Source organism: Octopus bimaculoides, chromosome 11 (assembly GCF_001194135.2).
Source record: "Octopus bimaculoides isolate UCB-OBI-ISO-001 chromosome 11, ASM119413v2, whole genome shotgun sequence".
NCBI classification, from domain to species: Eukaryota; Metazoa; Mollusca; class Cephalopoda; order Octopoda; family Octopodidae; genus Octopus; species Octopus bimaculoides.
The window spans coordinates 56080219-56100120 of NC_068991.1; the positions used below are offsets into that span (position 1 = coordinate 56080219).

Genomic DNA, 19902 nt, shown 5'->3' on the forward strand with positions numbered 1-19902 from the left:
CTGGTGAGAATTTTCCTTTTAAGTGTGAATTTTGAAATTTGAATTTGCTAATATAATATTTTAAAGCAAAAATATCAGTATGACTTCTCAAATCAAGGGAAGTGATGGCTGTTGAAATAGCCACTGTGACATTGTTTTCCAACCACTAGTTGATATGGTCAAGAAACAAAGTAAAGACTGCAGCAGTAGCAACAAGTAAGATATATTTAAAAATGACACAAGCACAACCTCCACCTCCACAGACAATAATAAAATGACTACAGTGGCCTTTCTTTTTCTAAGCAGAATAGGAACAGTTTTGCACAACCTTGTTGGAAAAGGGAAAAAGTTGAGTTGTCACAAAAAATGTTGAGCAACGCTAAGCTGCACTTAACTACGAATGGTAGGACAGTCTGCCTTAACACACTGGAGGAAGTACGAGAAGACACTAAGAGAAAAACAATTGTACATAAATGTATATCATTAAAGATGAGACTGGACTGAGTGACACAGGTCCAGATTGAAAAATGCTTGAGACCAGTTTGGGGTTTAAAACTTATGTTGCCTGTGGGAGATTCTTTGGCACAATTGAGGTAAATATTCTTTTCTACTCTAGGCACAAGGCCCGAAATTTTGGGGGAGGTGGGGCAGTTGATTAGTTCAATCCCCAGCATGCAACTGGTATTTATCGACTCCCAAAAAGATGAAAAGCAAAGTCGACTTGAATTAACCAAGAAAAGTTAGTGCGCCTGCAGCTTAGCACCTGGAGAGGCAGGTCCATGCTGTCCAATAACACGATACGCTGGATGGAGGGACAAGTTAAATCGCTTGGTCCAGATCTCCAGGTGGAGAAGAACTGGGACAAGGTGATGAGGAAGGTAGCCAATCTCAACCAAAAATGGGCTGAGAGGAAGCTATTTCTGAAAGGTCAAGCAGAGGTGGCAAATGCTTATATCACCTTCCGTGTTTTGCCTCAGTTTATATCTGACCAAGCTAGAGTACATACCCTTTCACTTTCTGTGGAAAGAACATATTCCACTAGTCAGGTGCTCCATTTGCTGTCAACATCATTATATTTTACTGCCTGGCTGTCATGTTTTCTCACAACTACTTCTAAGGTAGCAAAAACGACTAGCAGCAGCAATACCAATATGATTTGCAACAACAGAGCTACATCATTTACAAACATAGATGGAGGTGGAACATTCATTTGATGACAGTAATTTGATTGCTTACTTCATTTATTTGGGTTGCAAATCAAACTTCTACAGGAAATAGCATACTGATTGATTCTGGGCACAACACGGCAGCTGGCTTCAATAGGGAATGAAGCTGCATACCATCCTTTGACAAGTGTCTCATTAATCAAATCCTGAAAATTGTCTTTCTTTAACAAGTAAAATATGTCCAGTCTCTCTTCTTGGGATATTATGAGCTCAGCTACTATGATTGTTTTTGTCTTCTTAGATAAAAGTAGTAGGTCTGGTATGAACAATGATACGAGCAACCCTTCTAGAAAGAAACCCTTCATATTCACTTGAATCTCCCAGTAGAAAATGGGTCACCAACTGCTGCTTTTGCCTTAGATGCATCATCAACTTCCCTTAGGAATCTGATACCTTCAAGTGGTTATGTCTGCTACTTGCTGGTTTTAACTCTGTTGGTCTGTCTGATAATTTCTGTAAGGATTCTACCACCGCTGGGAATCTAGTCAAAATTTGCTCAAGGTGTAAAGAGTTGCTTTGCACTCCTTAGCAGATGGGTTTTCCTCTTTGCCATAGATTTTAAAGTTATTTGGGATATGCAAGAGGTCAGCAACAGCACACATAAGGAAAGACAATTTTTTCTCTGGTCCAGAGTTCTCCAGAAGAAAGTGGTTACTCCCAGTGCCTGATCCCACTGTATCCATTGTCCCTGGCAAGCAGATCTTACTACTTTTACATGATGATCTTTCTCTATTGAATCATAGATCCTCTTCACCATGATCTCTCTCTCTCTCTCTCTCTCTCTCTCTCTCTCTCTCTCTCTCTTACCCCCTGAGATTGGTATTTTTTCGACCCCTTGATGCTGTAGTTGAAAAGTCCTAGCCATCTTTGACAGCCTACTCCAACAATCTCCTGGTGCCTCTAGTACGTTTCATCTCCCTTCATAGCTTCCTGCGGTTTCCACTTCTTTTCCTATCACCTATTCTAGTTTTGGCATGTCCAACTTTCATCCTCAAATGATAGCAATATACTGACTGTTCTTACTTTAGTGACTCTGAAATTTTCTACTACTTATGGAATTGTTGAGGGAAGATCAGAAGTTGACGCGTGGAAAATTGTTGGACTGTCCCACTACCTTCACACTAATATATTACCCAATCTCTCCATTGCCTCCACCTTAGTCACGGTGGAATCATAAAGCTTTCGGGTATGATGCCATATGGGAAACACCACACCTTAAACTTCCAAGTAAGTGGATTTTGTTCACAGCCCATTCAGTTTTAAATTAATCCTCCAATTAAACTGAAAATTATTTCATTTTCTCCTCGTCGATTTACTGCGATTCTGTTAAAACTCACAAAAATAAAAACTTAATGGAATTAAAAGTTAGAGTACAAGGGACATAACTCAGCCGTTAATAAGTAGTCTCCCTTGTCTGCCAGCGTTCCAATTTGAAAGAGCAGTAAATTCAACAGAGGCAAAAAATATTGCAGCTGTTGTATATATTGAACAACATTTACCAGAGAATTTCTCCTCCTTGATGGATAACTATAAGAGGTAAATATTAAAAAAATCTGATGGTTTCTTTTAAGGAATAATAAACTCTAACGAATACTTACACTGAATTAACTCTGCTAGAATTATCCAAAGACTATTAGTTGTTGTTGATTAACCCTGAAAGTCATTTCACCGTTATTGTCTAACACTAAGCTTTGACCACCCCCAAGGATCTTGGCTGTTATTTCTAGTAAATCAAGTGACCACATAGAAGTTCCTTCATTAGCGCGTGAGCCAGTAATGGATCGCTGTGGTGGTGGTTGTGATGATGATGATGATAATGCTGGCGTTGTATGAGGTTTACCTCTAATAATCCATCAGAAATTTATGCTATCTATATATATATTATTAAAATATATATATTAACATTTTCTTTCATATTGTTTCAGGCTTTATAAAATCGTCTTTTTTTTTCCTTAAGTCATCCAAGTATCGAATTACTCAAAGAATTTTTCTAACATAAGCAAAAGGCTTAAATTTAGGAGGAAAGGGATCAGTTGATTTATTCATCCCTAGTACTTAAATAGTTGTTTATCGAATACCGAAGGAAGAAAGGCGAAGTTAACCTCAGTAGAATTTGAACTCAGAACGTAAAGCTCAGTAGTTCAATATTGTGAAGTGTAGTGTTCAACGCTCCAACGACACTAACGACTTTTCTGATATATATGAAAGTATATTTTAGAATATTTTGATAATAAAAATTGCCTGAAGAATGTATATGAGAAGTCGTATAAAAGTCAGTTGTATTTGATGTCATCCTTGACGCATTTGATCACTCCGGGTCCTATAAGCGAAGCTGGGCCGACCATAAAATTTTAATGCACTAAAAATCTTTGCTTGAATATGCGCTGCTGAAAATGAAGTGCATCTAATATGCCAGTGCATCTTTTATGCCATCAAGTACAACATAAGTCATCATGTAAAAAATCTCAATAGTATTTCAATCAGTTGGAATGCTGTAGCCTTCAGTAAATTTTCATCCCAACAAAAGTCAGGAAAACGTAGAATGAATATACACTGTTCTACTGGGTACAGATCTAAACTAACTCAGCCATTCATACATTATACATTGTACCGCGGGACTGGGACACATTATAGTTATATGTTTTGATAATGGATAGCTTCTACTGAAATATGAAGCAGTGGCAAAGCTGCACTTTGCTCTCTGATTCACATTGCATGCTCTCAACATATTATTGACAGGATCCAACTAATCAAAGGACCACATTGTGCATCAATATCTTTGGCAGAGTTTTACAGCTGGATATCAACTTCTGATCTTTCCTCAACAGCTTTGCAGAATGCACAGGATTGCAACAGCTTTGCAGAATGCACAGGATACCTGTTTTTTTTTTGTTTTTTTTTTATTATTTATGGCACCAACACAAGTGAGGTTGCCTTGCAACTTGCAAAACTTCGGGCCTAAAAGGGCATCTACAATTGAAGAAGATTAGAAGAGGAAACAATAATTCTGAGGTGAACAGAGAGAATGAGAGAATAAAATATGTTGAAAGGAATAGATTTATAGTTGTTAGAGGTTGGTGGTAGTGGAGAGAGTAAGAGACACCATTGGAATAGTGATTAGGTGTGGGGGTGAAGGAATGGAGGAAGTGCTTGTCATCTTGTTTTCTATCCCTGTATTTATACAGTGTCTCAGATTAGATTCTACATTTGTAACACCTGCAAGTAGGGTCTACTTGTCCAAAGCCAGACTTGCTAGTCATATGAAGTTTCATAACAGTACTTTATAATCGAAGAAATTGGATTTTTTCTGTAAAGAAGTGACAATCTATAAGCAGTGTCCTAGATTAGATTTTAAATGAAGAGTTGTGACCTGTGTAAGTGGAGGTGCATGGCTGAGTGGTTAGGGTGTCAGCATCATGATCGTAAGATTGTGGTTTCGATTCCTGGACCAGGTGGCGCGATGTGTTCTTGAGCAAAACACTTCATTTCCCCTTGCTCCAGTTCACTCAGCTGGCAAAAATGAGTAATGCTGCAATGGACTGGCATCCCATCCAGCTAGGGAACACGTATGCCATTGAAACCGGGCCCATGAGACTGACTAGGCTTTAAAAAGGGCACATTTATCTATTAGTGGAGGCGCAATGGCCTAGTGGTTAGGGCAGCAGACTCGCGGTTGGAGGATCGTGGTTTCGATTTCCAGACTGGGCGTTGTGAGTGTTTATTGAGCGAAAACATCTAAACTCCATGAGGCTCCGGCAGGAAGTGGTGGCAACCCCTGTTGTACTCTTTCGCCCCAACTTTCTCTCACTTTTTCTTCCTGTTTCTTGAGTAACGCTGCGATGGACTGGCGTCCCATCTAGCTGGGGTGGGGGCACAGACGCCATAGAAACCGGGAAACTGGGCCCATGAGCCTGGCTAGGCTTTGAAAGGGCAAAAAGAAAAGAGACCTGTGTAGGTGTTGAAATTCTCTCTCTTCCTCCTCTCTCTCTCTCTGCCTTTCTTTAACCTCACCATCAGAACACCACCCCTCTGTTAAAATTATATTTTCAACTCTCCTCCTCTATATCATTACTACCTTCAACTAACTTTTTCAACCACATAATATTATGTTCCCTCTACTTCATGTCACAGATGTTTCTATCTCTTTCTTTTTTCTCTCTGTTTTTCTCACTCCCTCTTTTTTCTTTCTCCCTCTTCCTGTCTCACTCTGCTTTATCCTCTTTTTCTCTCTCCTTTTTCTTTCTCCTCTCTTTCCCTTCAACTAATTATGTGAAAGCAATACAATTATATTCCCTCTATCTCGCGTCAGGAACGCTTCTCCCTCCCTCTTTTTCTCTCACTCTTTCTTTCTCCCTCTTTTCTCCTAATCATGTGAAAGTATTATAAATGGGCTAAGTAATGGAATGACAAGCAAAATTATTATAAGATACTCCAGAAGAGAATCACCAAATTAATTCTTCAAGGTGTGCCATCCAGCAGGAGACCTAGGGGAAGACTATGAGCAAGATGGCTGGATGATATCCATAGTCTCATTTGGTCATACTTGGGAACCCAGCAGGAAAGTGTAATGATGGTTGCTTCTGATATGTCTCCATAGAGGAGATAATTGAGGATTCTATCCCCACAACCCTCTCATGAATAGTGGTCAGAAAAATGGCGATAAATTTGTCAAACTGCATCATTTACAGAATAGTAAGATCTTTCATTAATCCTTTAGCATTCAGATTATTCTGTCAGATTTAATGCTTATTTAGTCACGTTGTTTAAAATTAATCACTTATTATCTTGTAGTATTAAAATTTCAATGGTGTGATTGTTTATTTTTAGAATGACATTGTAGAGTAGATGTGAAATGACAAGATCTGGCTGGTTTTGAACACAGAACAGGTAGAATATTTGGGCTGGATATGGCCAGTTTAAATGCTGTGGGTTTAAGCATCAAACTATCTTGAATTTAAAAGTTATTCTTAGTTTGATTCAATGTTCAATTTCTTTTTCTTTGACCTTGTTTTATATTTTGTTAATGTTCTTTTCAAAGTTTTCCTTAGGAATTATGGGTACACGATTCAGTCAAGGTCGGCGGAAACCAGTCCCAAATGAAAAACCTCCATATGTCTCTGAGAATGAACAAACTACATATGTCTCTAAGAAAGAAATCAACTATTTAACAAAGATATTTCAATTTGTCAACAACGACAGAAAGAAGGGTGAATTCTGTGACACAATAGTTGCGTCGAGAAATCAGTACTTCATGGTACATAGTATAATGCTCGCATGCAATAGTTATATTTTCCGCAACATAACTGAGAGATATAGCAATCACAACAAGCGTTTAACTATATATGTGGATTCCATTAAACCACACATATTTGAACTGTTGCTTGAGTACATATATACAGGTAAGACATCTCTGATGTATAGTTATATTCAGATAGTTGTAGGTTTGATGGCTGATGCTAGTTTGTTTGCAGTGTTTTTGTATTCTGATTTTAAAAAAATAAATGTACATGTTTATTCTTCTGAGCAGTTAGAGAAAGGCTTAGTAGAAATAATTGACATTATTGCTAGGAATATGATACAAATAAATTCAAAGTTGGTCTTAATTAGCACATCAATAATAATGCTATTTCCAGTAACAACATATTTAAATGAAGTTGTAAATGATTGGGTCTTATAGGGATCATTTCATATCTTATAATCAGCACTGTTTGATGAGGCATTTAAGATTCATACAGTGACATTATCATTGTTTATGAAAGGTTGCCAATTTGAGTCATTCGATGAAACCTAAGAAATATGGAAGAAATATGCCTCTCGGTCCAGGATTTGAAATCATGATCTTATGATCATAAGTGCAACACAGTCACCTCTAGGTCACAACCCTACATCATTGTCATCATTTATGATGTAAGCTGGTGGTTTAGTGGTTAGTGTGTTGCACTCATAATCACAAGATCGTGATTTTGAATCTCAAATAAAATATTGATTAAATATTTAAGTTGATTAAAATTGATTGTGCTTTTCTCCTAAGATTTGTGACCTCGTGCCAAAATTTGAGATTAATATTTTAGCATACCTTTTTCCCCTCAACTACCACATAAACAAGATTTTATAATTGATTTTCTTAAATTTTGGTTTCAGGTAAACTGGGTTTGAAAAGAACGAATGTTGCCGAAGTTTCCATGGCCGCAATGGATTTGAAAATCCCAACTATCTGTGAACTTTGCACTAATTTCATTCAAGATATGGATTTAGAACAAGCTCTAATAATTATTTTAACCAAAAACATACCGCTTTCAAATCAAGTTTTTCGTATGGCTTTCCAGTTCGTTGAGAATAACTTCAGTAAAGTTTGTGAACATGAACTTTACATGAAAATAGAGATAAATGTTTTGTCAAGACTTTTATCAAGTGACAACTTAAATATACGATGGGAATTGGAGGTGCTTGACAACTTACTAAAATGGACCTATCATAGCTTCAAGAATCGAAAGATTTATTTTACAACTCTTATTAAACACGTTCGCTTCACCCAAATGACCATGCAGGAATTGCGTTATGCTTGCACCATGGCTAAACTGTTCCGAGAATCAAGTGTCTGTGAAATTGTTGTTGCAGAATCTGTTCGGTAACGTTCTCTTGGGTTTTCTTTTAAGACGTGACATCAAATGTTCATTTTGCCACAAACACACATACACACACACATGAGAAACAAATGCATCTGTACGTGTGTGAGGGAAATTATATATCATGTGAATTAATTAACTTTACAAAAGAAAATAATTCTTACCTTAATCAAAAACAGTCTTAGGGTACTAATCCTAAAGGAAAGGTTACAGATCCTTCCATTTAGAATTGCAAAATATGCACTACTATATTATTTAGTGTGGAGGCACGTGGCTCAGTGGTTAGGGCATCGGCATCATGATCGTAAGATTGTGGTTTCGATTCCTGGACCGGGCGGCGCGCTGTGTTCTTGAGCAAAACACTTCATTTCACGTTCCTCCAGTCCACTCAGCTGTCATAAATGAGTAACGCTGTGATGGACTGGCGTCCCATCCAGCTGGGAAACACATACACCATTGAAACAGGGAAACTGGGCCCATGAGCCTGGCTAGGCTTTAAAAGGGCGCATTTATTTATTTATTATATTATTTAGTACAGATTTTCAACTGTTATAAAATAATGTGTGTGTGTATGAGAGAGAGAGAGAGAGTGCAGGATGCTAACACCAAACTTAAAAAGATTTATGACCATTTGCTTAACTAGCTATTCAATACAGTTAAGTGACATAAGGTATGATATGACAAAAGTAGAATTGAATGTCCTGTTTAAACTGAACAAAAAAACCTTATGCAGCACATTAAGTTTTAAGATTTTTTGAAAAGAATTGGTGAATGTGGAAACCAGTTGACCATGTCATTCCTCTTGATGAATTAGTGGTGCCTTTTGTATTAATGTTGTTGTTCAACTTATTTTTGTATCAGACAAAGATATCAGTTACTCAGGGGAGACATAAACCACACAAGTGAAAACCCCAGAAATTGTTTTAAAACAGCTGAAGAAAATTCTACCACAGTAAGGATTCATTAAAAATAATTATTTTCTTTGTTAATTAATGGTTCTAATTTTGTTGCTAGGCTGAAAATATTTAGGAGAGAGAGTTTTCATTCATTTCAATTCCAGTATCGGTAAAGACCCATTTCAGTCATGACTGGCCATGAGATTGCACCTAGAAAGTTCCCCTCCAAGGCACAAGTTCAGGCAAGGTTGTTTGTGGAAGACCAGCAATCGCCCATGCATACTAGTCTCCCCTCTCCATGCCACTGATGTTATCCAAGGGAAAGGCAAAGGCTTGATACAGCTTGGTAGCAGTGATGTCACAACATATTTCTACAGCTGAGTGAACTGGAGCCACACAAAATAAAGTGTCTTGCTCATGAACACAACACACACCCTAGCCAGGAATTGAACTCACTACCTCATGATTATGAGTCTGACACTCTAACCACTGAGCCATGCACCTTCAGTATTGGTACTTATTTTACAAAGCTCAGAAGGATGAATAGTAAAGTCTACCTCAGCAGGATTTGAGGCAGTTTGTTCATTTAAAAAGCAACCCAGTGCATTCACCTTGTGAAAGCAGACATTGGAGCTCAACAGAGCTTTCTGGCTCATTGGTTCCTAGTAAGCTATGCAACTTCTGCCAGCATAGAAAACAAAAACAGAAATTAAATGATGATGAAGATGTGTACCTCTCTGTAGATTCTGCCAATGCTAACAGAATTATTTCTACTGGAGAATTGAAAAATAGTAGACACAGCTCTAGGATTACTTACCATCTCATCATTCTGTATTCTCAAGAATTTACTTATAATCTTTTTTTTGAATTGACTCAAGGAAGGATTTAAATTCAGATGTAAAGGAATGTAATTAAATACAAGTAATTTAATCAGACACTGTGATTGTTTGTGCCACTTACCATCAAAGAAATGTGGCTTTGCTAATCAATGATGGTGTGATTAAAAAAAATTAATTAATTAGCCTAGATATTGGTGTATGACGGAAAGAAGGAAAATCTAAACATTTCTTTGAAGTCACAACCAAATGCTAGGAAATGAGTGACAACTGTTTTTAATGCTTTCTATAGATTTGTAATGAAATTTGAATTCTTTGGATACAAACTGAAGTACTATTGAGAGCCTTTCTCTCGATTTTTAATCCAGTTGCTAATTGTATAGGTAACTTGTTGAGAAACTTGCTTTGTTTGTAACATTTCAATGTCATTCAGTTTTGTTCTTCAGAACATTAATTCTTTAAAAGTTCTTCCCATCTATGTTTTGCCTTCAGACATTTCAAACTGAGACATTTCACAGTCTCAGAGAGCGTGTGATTGTCATAGGCACATCCCCTTCTTTTAGCTAAATCATTATTCAAAAATGAGCTATTAAGTATTTTAGTTACAGATAAAAAAGTTTATGTAATGTAAATGAGGTGCATAGTTTTGCTTCTGAAAGGAAACCTCATGAGAAGACACACCTTAAGCTGACTAACACCTACATAATCACCTCCCCATTTTACTTTTCTACAACATAGAAACAAATTATCTATTTACACTAAAATTGGAATATATTTAACTAATCTAATTTGTACATCCAGTTTAAAACATTGTTTTGATTCTAGAATTTTTTGATTTTTCAGGGTGCCAATAATTGTCTGACATCCAGTGTTTTGGAAGGCAATATTCAATCCAAACAAAATATAACGCAAATATGTGGTGGAGAATCATGTGTGAACAATGCCAAATCAGATCTTGTCCCAAAGTTAAACTCTGAAGAAATTTGTAATTATAATCGAAACTGTCATTTTTCACCAAATGTTTTTAATGATATTCAGTCTTTTATGGGAAATTCTATGAATGCCAGATCTTGTGAGAATATTTCTTCAGTTCAGCTTAACAAGAGAGATGAGAAGTTGCAAACGCAAAGTAAAACAGAAAGCAGTTTAAACAAATCATCATTCAATCAATTTAAAGAGATTTTGGATGGATCTAATCAGTTAGTCAAATCTACAACAGAATTTAAGTCTGACCTAACAAAACAGAAAGCAGTAACTCATGACAACACTGCTCAAATAAATGGAGTGCCAGTTTTGATTGAAAAATCAGCATCTGTTTTACTTAGCAAAAGAAGCAATGCAATAGATTTATCAAGTGGTATCTACAATCTGTTTGATTATACTACAGAGATAAATCCACTTTGTGGAAAATTGTTTTCATTAGATAATTCTAGTAAAATTAAAACAATCTGTGGGCAAACAAAGAACTTGAGAATTAAACGACAATCTAAAATGCGTTTGTTCATTAAATCTAACAGATTAAAAGTAAACAATAAAATATCTAAAATCCTTCATAAGAGAACTCCAGGTGTTTCTTGTATGTTTGTTAGGCGAAAGAAACCAACAATTATCAAAGATTCTTATCTAACACTAAAACCTAAAACAGTTTTAGGAGATGTTGAAAATGGTTCCATAAACAACAAGAAACATTTTCCCTCAGCTTCACATATTTTCAGTAAAAACAAAATGTTTACTTGTTATAATAATGATACAACTACTGTAAGAAGGTATGGTAGGGTAAAATATATTGAAGGTGGATTTTCTAACTGTGTAATTTCAAACAGTGAAGCTAGTTCAGGAACAGAGTTAGAAAATGATGAGAATTCTAATAATGAACATAGTACTCCCCTTGACGAAACTGGGGTCAAATTAGATCATATTCCTCAGCCAGAAGAGCAAGCACATGACAGAGTAACATTTCAGAATGATATTGAAGACGAAAATATTGAAGTCACACCGGTTATCCATGGAGCAGTAATCCGCTTAACAAAAACAGATTTAAGTTCAGATGATGAAAAGAAAACTCTTCCAGATTTCCATAAAAGAATTACTTATGGAACTAATATATCGATAAGGACTGCAGAACCTTTGTATTCAGGAACAAATGTTACTTCTGCCTATATTTGGGAAAACAGCTCTATATCAAGGCCAGTCATTATGATGAAAAATACTGACTTTAATTATAACTTACCCAATGTTTGTTCAGTTCTTTCAACAACAGACAATATAAGTACCACTCTACCTGATCTCACGACATTCCTTACTCAGAGACGCAATTCTGTTGATGTATGCACTGACTTATTAAGATTTGCGCGTAAGAGAGCAATGCCAAAAAAATGTTTTTCTGATGAAGTATTAAGTGTTTGGGAGACAGAACTGAAAAGGGGTATTTCTGAAGCTGCTGAAAAATATAAACATAATGTTCTATTTAATAAGAAAAATCAAAAAGTTAGAATGGTGTCTCGGATTGTTGAGGTAGATAGCCACTCCTCCGAAGCACCAGTTACAAAGAATGACAAAAATAATTCACAGAATACCAAAAGTGAGGAACTAAAACCTAATTCTTCAAAGAAATCAAATTTGGTTCTTCATTTTAGCACAGAATGTTGTTTAGACAATGTGTCAGATGTTGATTACAATAGAGAAAATAAAATAGGAACTAATGATAAAGATAACCAGACAAATGGAGACAATTATGATTCTGCAAAGGAAGAAACAGCATCACTAGATATTCTAAGCATCCAAGCTGTTCCTGCATGCTCTTGCGCATCTATGCCATCGTTGGTAAGACCCCATTATCATTATTGCCCTAAATTTCTTATTATCGCAATCATCTAAGACAAAATGCACTGAGCAACCATCATTGCTTTTAGGGAATAAATGAGAAATTTTTAACCCTGATAACACTCCCTAGAATATGCATCTAGTATGAAGACACAGATCTCACTGTGTGGTTGAGAAATGTGCTTTATGTTCATGGGTTCAATCCCACTGTGTGGAACCTTGGGCAAGTGTCTTCTACTATAGCCCCGGGCTGACCAAAGCCTTGTGAGTAGATTTGGTAGATGCAAATTAAAAGAAACCCATTGTATATGTGTGTGTGTGCGCCCTTGTCTAGACATCACATGATGGTTGTAAATGAGCATCATTGTCATACAAGCAAGGTTGCTCATTACCAGTCTTCCATGAAAAACATGTCTGGCCATGAGAAAATATTACTTTGCTCAGAAATAGAGAAAAAGGTGAGAATAGGTGACAGAAAGGGCATCCAGCCATAGAAAACCTTCCTCAACATATTCCATCTGACCCATTCACGCATGGAAATGTGAGCATTAAATGATGATGAAGCTTTCTTGCTCAACCTTCTATATATTTCTAACCCTCCTATACATGTATTATTTCTTGCCAACCATACAATATACTGCCGACTCTATTAAACCTTGCTGTCTATATTCTACACTACAGTCACTACATGTGCTGTCATTGATTTCTTGCTATTCTTTTCCCACCAACTCTGCTGGTCTCAAGTATCACCTCAGCCACTTTGATATTAACCCTTTTCTGATAATTTCTAATCTCATATACTCCCACCACTACCACCTACATAGATAACACAATAACACAACCCAGTCTTTCTGTACAGGTTTTCAATATGATTTAGTTTCACATATGTAGACCAGATGTCCTTGTGCTTCTCTTTCTTTTATCAAAAGATTTTTCACTGTGTACTTCGATGATCATCTCGCTGTCTGAAGAGCTTAATGACATCAAAATGACTGAAACATGTTTCTCAGAGATAACTTGTTTTGTGAACAAGACCAAATCCCAACAGCTGCTACCTTGCTTTATCTGTCTGTCTACTTCTCTTTCTCTCTCTCTCTCTCTGTATGTCATCTCTGTCTGTCCATTTGTCTGCTTCTATTTGTGTTGTTTGTCCATTCTGATCTGGGGCTAATTAACCAATCCAGCATCTATGTACACAGATACCTATATAAATTAACACCTATGTACAATAATATACTTTTTAACTATCTTTTGCCTTCTCATCTACCAGTATAAAGTCACCTCTCCTAGGTTTATAGTCTTACAAATTGCATGATAGCCACACAAGTGCTTGGTGGCTTGAAAAAAGTATACACACTGTAAAGTGGTTGGTGTTGCAAAGAGCATCCTGTTATAGAAACCATATCAAAGCAGATACTAGATCTTGATGCAGTCCTTGGGTCCATTGAATCATGTCAAACCCATGTCAGCATGAAACATAGATGCTAAATGATGATGATGATTCATACTTATGTACACAAGCATATTTTGGATCTCTATGCAGTTGATAGATCTGTAAGAAAAACCATTAACTTTTCCTCAAACCACACTCTATTATCTTAAAGAATAAGGACACATTTCTGTAATCTTGGCACAGAGATGTTATGTCTTAAAGAATAAGACATAATGATAACTTGAATTTCTACAGCCTCTGAACCACATTACCTTCTCCATATTTGACCCTTCTTTTTTGCTACTACAACTCAGCTTGCGAAGACTTATTGGGGCAAGCGAAAGCGAAATCGGGATAGCACCTGTGCCCAGCGTCGCCTTTCTAGCACTTGTGCCCGTGACATGTGTAAGGATTTTTGAGCGAGATCATTGCCAGTGCCCCTGGACTGGCTCTTGTGCGGGTGGCACATAAAATACACCATTTTGAGCGTGGCCGTTGCCAGTACCGCCTGACTGGCCTTCGTGTGGGTGACACGTAAAAGCACCCACTACACTCTCTGAGTGGTTGGTGTTAGGAAGGGCATCCAGCTGTAGAAACTCTGCCAAATCAGATTGGAGCCTGGTGTTGCCATCCGGTTTCACCAGTCCTAAGTCAAATCGTCCAACCCATGCTAGCATGGAGAGCGGACGTTAAACGAACGATGATGAATGGCCTATGTTCCTATCAACTAGGTTGTTACAAAACAACTACATTCAGAAGCACCCAACGTTTCTCTTTTTCTTGTCCCCTTTATTGTATTATAATGCTTGGATCATAATGCTCATATAATAATGGATCATTATTGTATCATAATGCTTGGATCCTTTACTAACCACTGTGCTCAATAAACATTTCTTCTCTTGAAAATCAACTCTCTGGAATCCTGTTCTTGTCCATGTTTTGCATGCCTATGTCAACTTACAGATGTTCAGGCTGAACATAAACTGGAACTACATCTTCAACCTGACTGTGCCATAAAACATGCATGCACACTAGGTGGTATCAAAAGGTTCCCGAGTTAGTTATGCTTAATAAAAAATAACTAATTTACCTTAGTTTTAACATAATCTCCTTTGAAATAATCACCTTGTGCAGTAATCCACCCATCCCTGCATTCCTGTCACTTTTGGAATCCAGTCTGGAACTCATTTTCTGTAAGTGAGTTGAGGACCTTCTGTGATTCGCTCTGGATCTTGACAATAGTGTTAAAATGGTGACCTTTGAGCTGCATTTTTGTCTTGGGGAAGAGATGGAAGTCTGTAGGTGCTAAATCTGGTGAATAGGCCGGGTGTGGAAGTAATACCATGTTGTTTTTGGTGAAAAACTCACAAGTGAGGAGAGCTTAGTGAACAATCCGATTCTTTGCACTCCATAGATCCAGTTGCTTTCACTGAATGTCCTCCCTCAAATGCTTCAAAACACCACAGCAGAACTCTTGATTGATAGTCTAGCCCTATGGGTCAAATTCTCGATGCACAATACCACAATTCCAAGGATGACACTCATGGCAGGTCTTCCAGATTGCTCATCATCAATGCCACTCAAAGCATTGTGTATGATTCATTGTCTCTTCACTGTAAGCTTGCCAAAACATGCTCAATGTCTCTGTAGCAGACTTCCAAAGTTTAATGTAAGATTTAACGTTGGCTCATTGTTCCTGTCCATGACAGAATCGCAGGCCACAGCATACACATCATCACAAAAACACAAATTTCACAACTTGTGAAGTAAACACAGTGATGTCACTTGGCACACTGCCTCATGAAGGCTCCTGCTAGCTCCCACTGTGCATGGGACCATGTGCTACATTCTGCTGGCACACTACAGGTGTTATCAAAAAGTCTAGGAACTTTTTGATATCACCTCATATACATGTATATGCCTACCATGTAGTTACACATTCTGGAATACATAAGCACACACTCACTTATGGATATACTTATTACACACCATCATCATTATCATCGTTTAACATCCGCTTTCCATGCTAGCATGGGTTGGACGATTTGACTGAGGAAAGGTGAAACCAGATGGCTACACCAAGCTCCAATCTGATTTGGCAGAGTTTCTACAGCTAGATGCCCTTCCTAACGCCAACCACTCAGGGAGTGTAGTGGGTGCTTTTATGTGTCACCCACATGAAGGCCAGTCAGGCGGTACTGGCAACGGCCACGCTCATATATATACAAAGTACATACAGACAAATACTTGTACTTACACACAAGTACTTGTGCACACAGATACACACATATGCAAACATGTGTGTACATATGAGTATGTGTGTTCATGACACCTTGGGCAAGTGTCTTCTACTGTATGCCTGGGCTAACCAAAGCCTTGCGAGTGGATTTGGTTGACAGAAATTGAAAGAATTGTGTGTGTGTTTCCTTGTTTCTGTATCCTCCATCAGCACTTGACAATCAGTGTTGGTGTTCCAGTAACACAGTGGTTTGGCAAAAGAGACTGATTAAAAAGAATATCAGGCTTAAAAAAAGTAATGGGATTGATTCCTTCAACTAAAATTCTTTAAAGTTGTGTCCTAGCATGGCTGCAGTTTAATGAGTGAAACAAGTTAAAATATATACATATCTATATATATGTGTGTGTACCGTAAAAAATTTAGATTCAGGTGAATATGGTACTTAAGTTTAGGCACCAGAATTAAGTATGGTATTATCCATACAGTTTCAAAATAAGGTGATTAAGGTCAAAATAAGCAACAAGGATATCCAAAGTTAATGCAGTACAATCGTTTCATGCGACTCCATTTAATTAAGCAATGTGAACATTACATCAAATATAAAATGCAGAGCAATCCTCAGCTGCACAAAGATATAGAAATTTAATGAAATTACATTTAAACAGAAGGACATATTTTTATAACTACATCTAAACTCTCCAAGTAGAAAGGAAGAATACAAAAAAACATTTTGACTTAGCCAGACCATACAGGCTAGTATGAATATACTTATTACACACCATATACATATATACAAAGTACATGGAGAGTTTAGATGTAGTTATAAAAATGTCCTTCTGTATAAATGTAATTTCATTAAATTTCTATATCTTTGTGCAGCTGAGGATTGCTCTGCATTTTATATTTGATGTAATGTTCACATTGCTTAATTAAATGGAGTCGCATGAAACGATCATACTGCATTAACTTTGGATATCCTTGTTGCTTATTTTGACTATATGTGTGTGTATGTATGTATTTCATTTTAGGATTGGAATGACTACCCAGAGGAAGCACTTTATGGCTACATACATGAGGAACCTATTTCAACATCTGCATTTAACAGAGAGCCTAGAAAACCTCAAGAGATCTTTACAAAAGATGAAAGGGTAGGTTTATAATTTGATATATTGTTTCTGTAAAGGCTGTTATTAAGTTATTAGAATATATATTATTTATGTGATTGTTATAACTATTGCTACTGCTATTGTTCTTTTTGTTTAGAGACTGGTCAGTTGTGATTAAAAAGACCAGTGACCAAATACGTTCCAACTGCCTTTTTATTTTGTTTTTCAGAGAAAATGTTATCTGGGGTCACATTACCATGGAGTAGGGAGGGGTTCTTTTATGATAGTAGAGTGTGTTTAGAGGGATGACGATGATGATATGCTCTCCATTTTAGGATACTCTTAAATGTGTAGTGATAGCTAGTGACATCAAAACATGTAATGAATGCAAAGATATTGAACCTACTTCAGAATCTTCTCCACCTAGAAAAACTACTGAGACCCAGAATATCAATATAGATCTGGCTGAACAAGAAAAAGTAAGTTTATATTCTGATATAATTTATGTCCTTAATTTGTTTATTATGTTATTGAGACTTTTATTCTTTTATTTGTTTCATTCTGCTTTGGTTATATTGACTTCAATACTTATTTTACCAATTTCTGTATGTCAAATTACTGTTATAAGACATATGCATACATGTACACATATGCACACACACACACACACACACACACACACACACACACACACACACACATTGTCAGTGTAAATATATTTGCATTTCATGTATAATTCATATAAATGCATTTCTTTTAAGGATACTGTTTACTATGTAGCAGTTGGTAGCAACATGGAAAAATGTAGCATATGTAAAAATATTAAAGCTGCTTCATCATCTGCTTCATCCAAAGAGATCAGTGAACCCCAGGAAGCGTGACAACCTGGAGAGATCACCATAGACCTTGCTGAAAATAATTACTTTTGGTTTTGTTTAGAAGAGAGATATTAACTTAGCTAAGTCTAGTCAGCATAATACCTGATTTCTTCATAAATTCTAAACCTAACCCTGAGTGCTTGATACTATTCTAAATTTACATACTGAATGAGCAGGTACTATTAGACAAATAGAGGATGCAAAGGAAAATTAGACATAATATACCAGAAAAATCACACATCTTTGGAATCAAATGTGTAAATATAAATTTAGTGACTAATATCCCCACAGAGGATTACAATTCCAGAGCCTAAATCAGTGAGGGACCTGGGTATCGACATGAGTGATGATACCTCTTTCCAAGTGCACATTACCAGGATGGCCACAAAGTGCAGACGACTGGCTGGCTGGATCCTGAGAACGTTCAGGACCAGAAAGAAAAAAACCATGATGGTCTTCTGGAGGACATTAGTTCTCAGCCACCTGGATTACTGCTCCCAGCTATAGTCACCTAACAGTGTAAAATTAACAGCAGCCTTGAAGCAATCCAGCGAAGCTTCACAAAGAAGATTGTCTTGTTACAACAGCTCAGCTACTGGGAAAGGCTGAAACAGCTAAGACTACTTCCTGGAGCAAAGGCGGGAGAGGTATGCAGTAATATACATCTGGAAGATCCTGGAAAGAATTGTGCCAAATTTTGGCATTGAAAGCTACACCAATGCCAGAATGGCTCGACACTGCACAGTGCCAAAAAGAGCCCAGCAATGCCATCGTGCTTTAGGACCAGTTACTACAACAGCCTGGGTTTCAGGGGCCCACAGCTTTTTAATATTCTTCCAAAGAGCCTGAGGGACCTACACAAAGTGAATGTGTTTTCAAATCAAAACTGGACCTCTTCCTGTTGAGAGTCCCAGATGAACCTACCTTGCAGCAAAAGGTGCAAATGAGAGTAGTGACATCAAACTCTCTTATTCACCAATAATAACACCAATAATAACAGCGTAGCAAAACGCATATGTATACTAAACTAGAGATTGGCAGACAGACCCTGTACACACACAGTTGACACCGTTCAGCTATGGCTGTCATCGATCCATGGGAGGCTACTCTACTTTCTCTTGGAATGTGTTATAACTTTACACTACATTTAATTTTGTAACCCACACTAACCCAACCACCAGGACTATCTTTTACTTGTTTCAGTCATTTGACTGTGGCCATGCTGGGGCACCATCTTGCAGGGTTTTAGTTGAATAAATCAACTCCAGAGCGTACATATAGTGTTATTGTATAGAGTGGAAGTTCAACACGAAGTTTTGAACTCATTATCTTGTGGTTAATAATCCATTACCTTAAATTTGAAGCAATTAAGTCTTTAAACACTATTTTACTGGGTTTAGTCTTTCGACTGTCACCATGATGGGGTATCACCTTAAAAAATTTAATTGATCATACTGACCTCGGTACATATTTCAATCTGGCATTTATTTTATAGATCTCTGCTTCATGAACTGCTAACTTTGAGACACAGTGGGACACAATACACAATTTAACAACAAATGTAAACACACACACATATGCACATATTAGGTGCAAGAATGACTGTTTGGTTGAGAAGTTTGCTTCCTAACCACATAGTTCCACGTTCCCTCTGCATAACCCTAGGCCAACCACAGACTTGTGACTGAATTTGGTAGATGGAAACTGCAGCATTGTTCATCAGTAAAATGATCAAAAAACATCTTTATAAAGAAGAGTTGTTTGCTTTATACTCCTCGTGTGCTGATTCTGCCTATAAGAAAGGAACAAATAATACAATGTAGCTGTAGGTCATAACACATGGGCAAGGCTGGGGTGCATT

The 19902-nt window shown here is 37.1% G+C and overlaps 1 protein-coding gene across 1 annotated transcript in view; it reads left to right on the forward strand.

Annotated features, from left to right (window-relative positions):
* The first annotated feature begins 2614 nt into the window (after positions 1-2614).
* Positions 2615-19902, forward strand: part of LOC106876992 (uncharacterized) — a 46125-nt gene continuing 28837 nt past the window's right edge. Inside the window, exons 1-7 of the mRNA XM_014925769.2 lie at positions 2615-2741; positions 6244-6604; positions 7347-7833; positions 8693-8783; positions 10407-12386; positions 17086-17205; positions 17499-17642. Of these exons, the coding sequence (XP_014781255.1) occupies positions 6259-6604; positions 7347-7833; positions 8693-8783; positions 10407-12386; positions 17086-17205; positions 17499-17642 (3168 nt within the window). The 5' untranslated portion in view covers positions 2615-2741; positions 6244-6258. The remainder of the gene's footprint in view (positions 2742-6243; positions 6605-7346; positions 7834-8692; positions 8784-10406; positions 12387-17085; positions 17206-17498; positions 17643-19902) is intronic.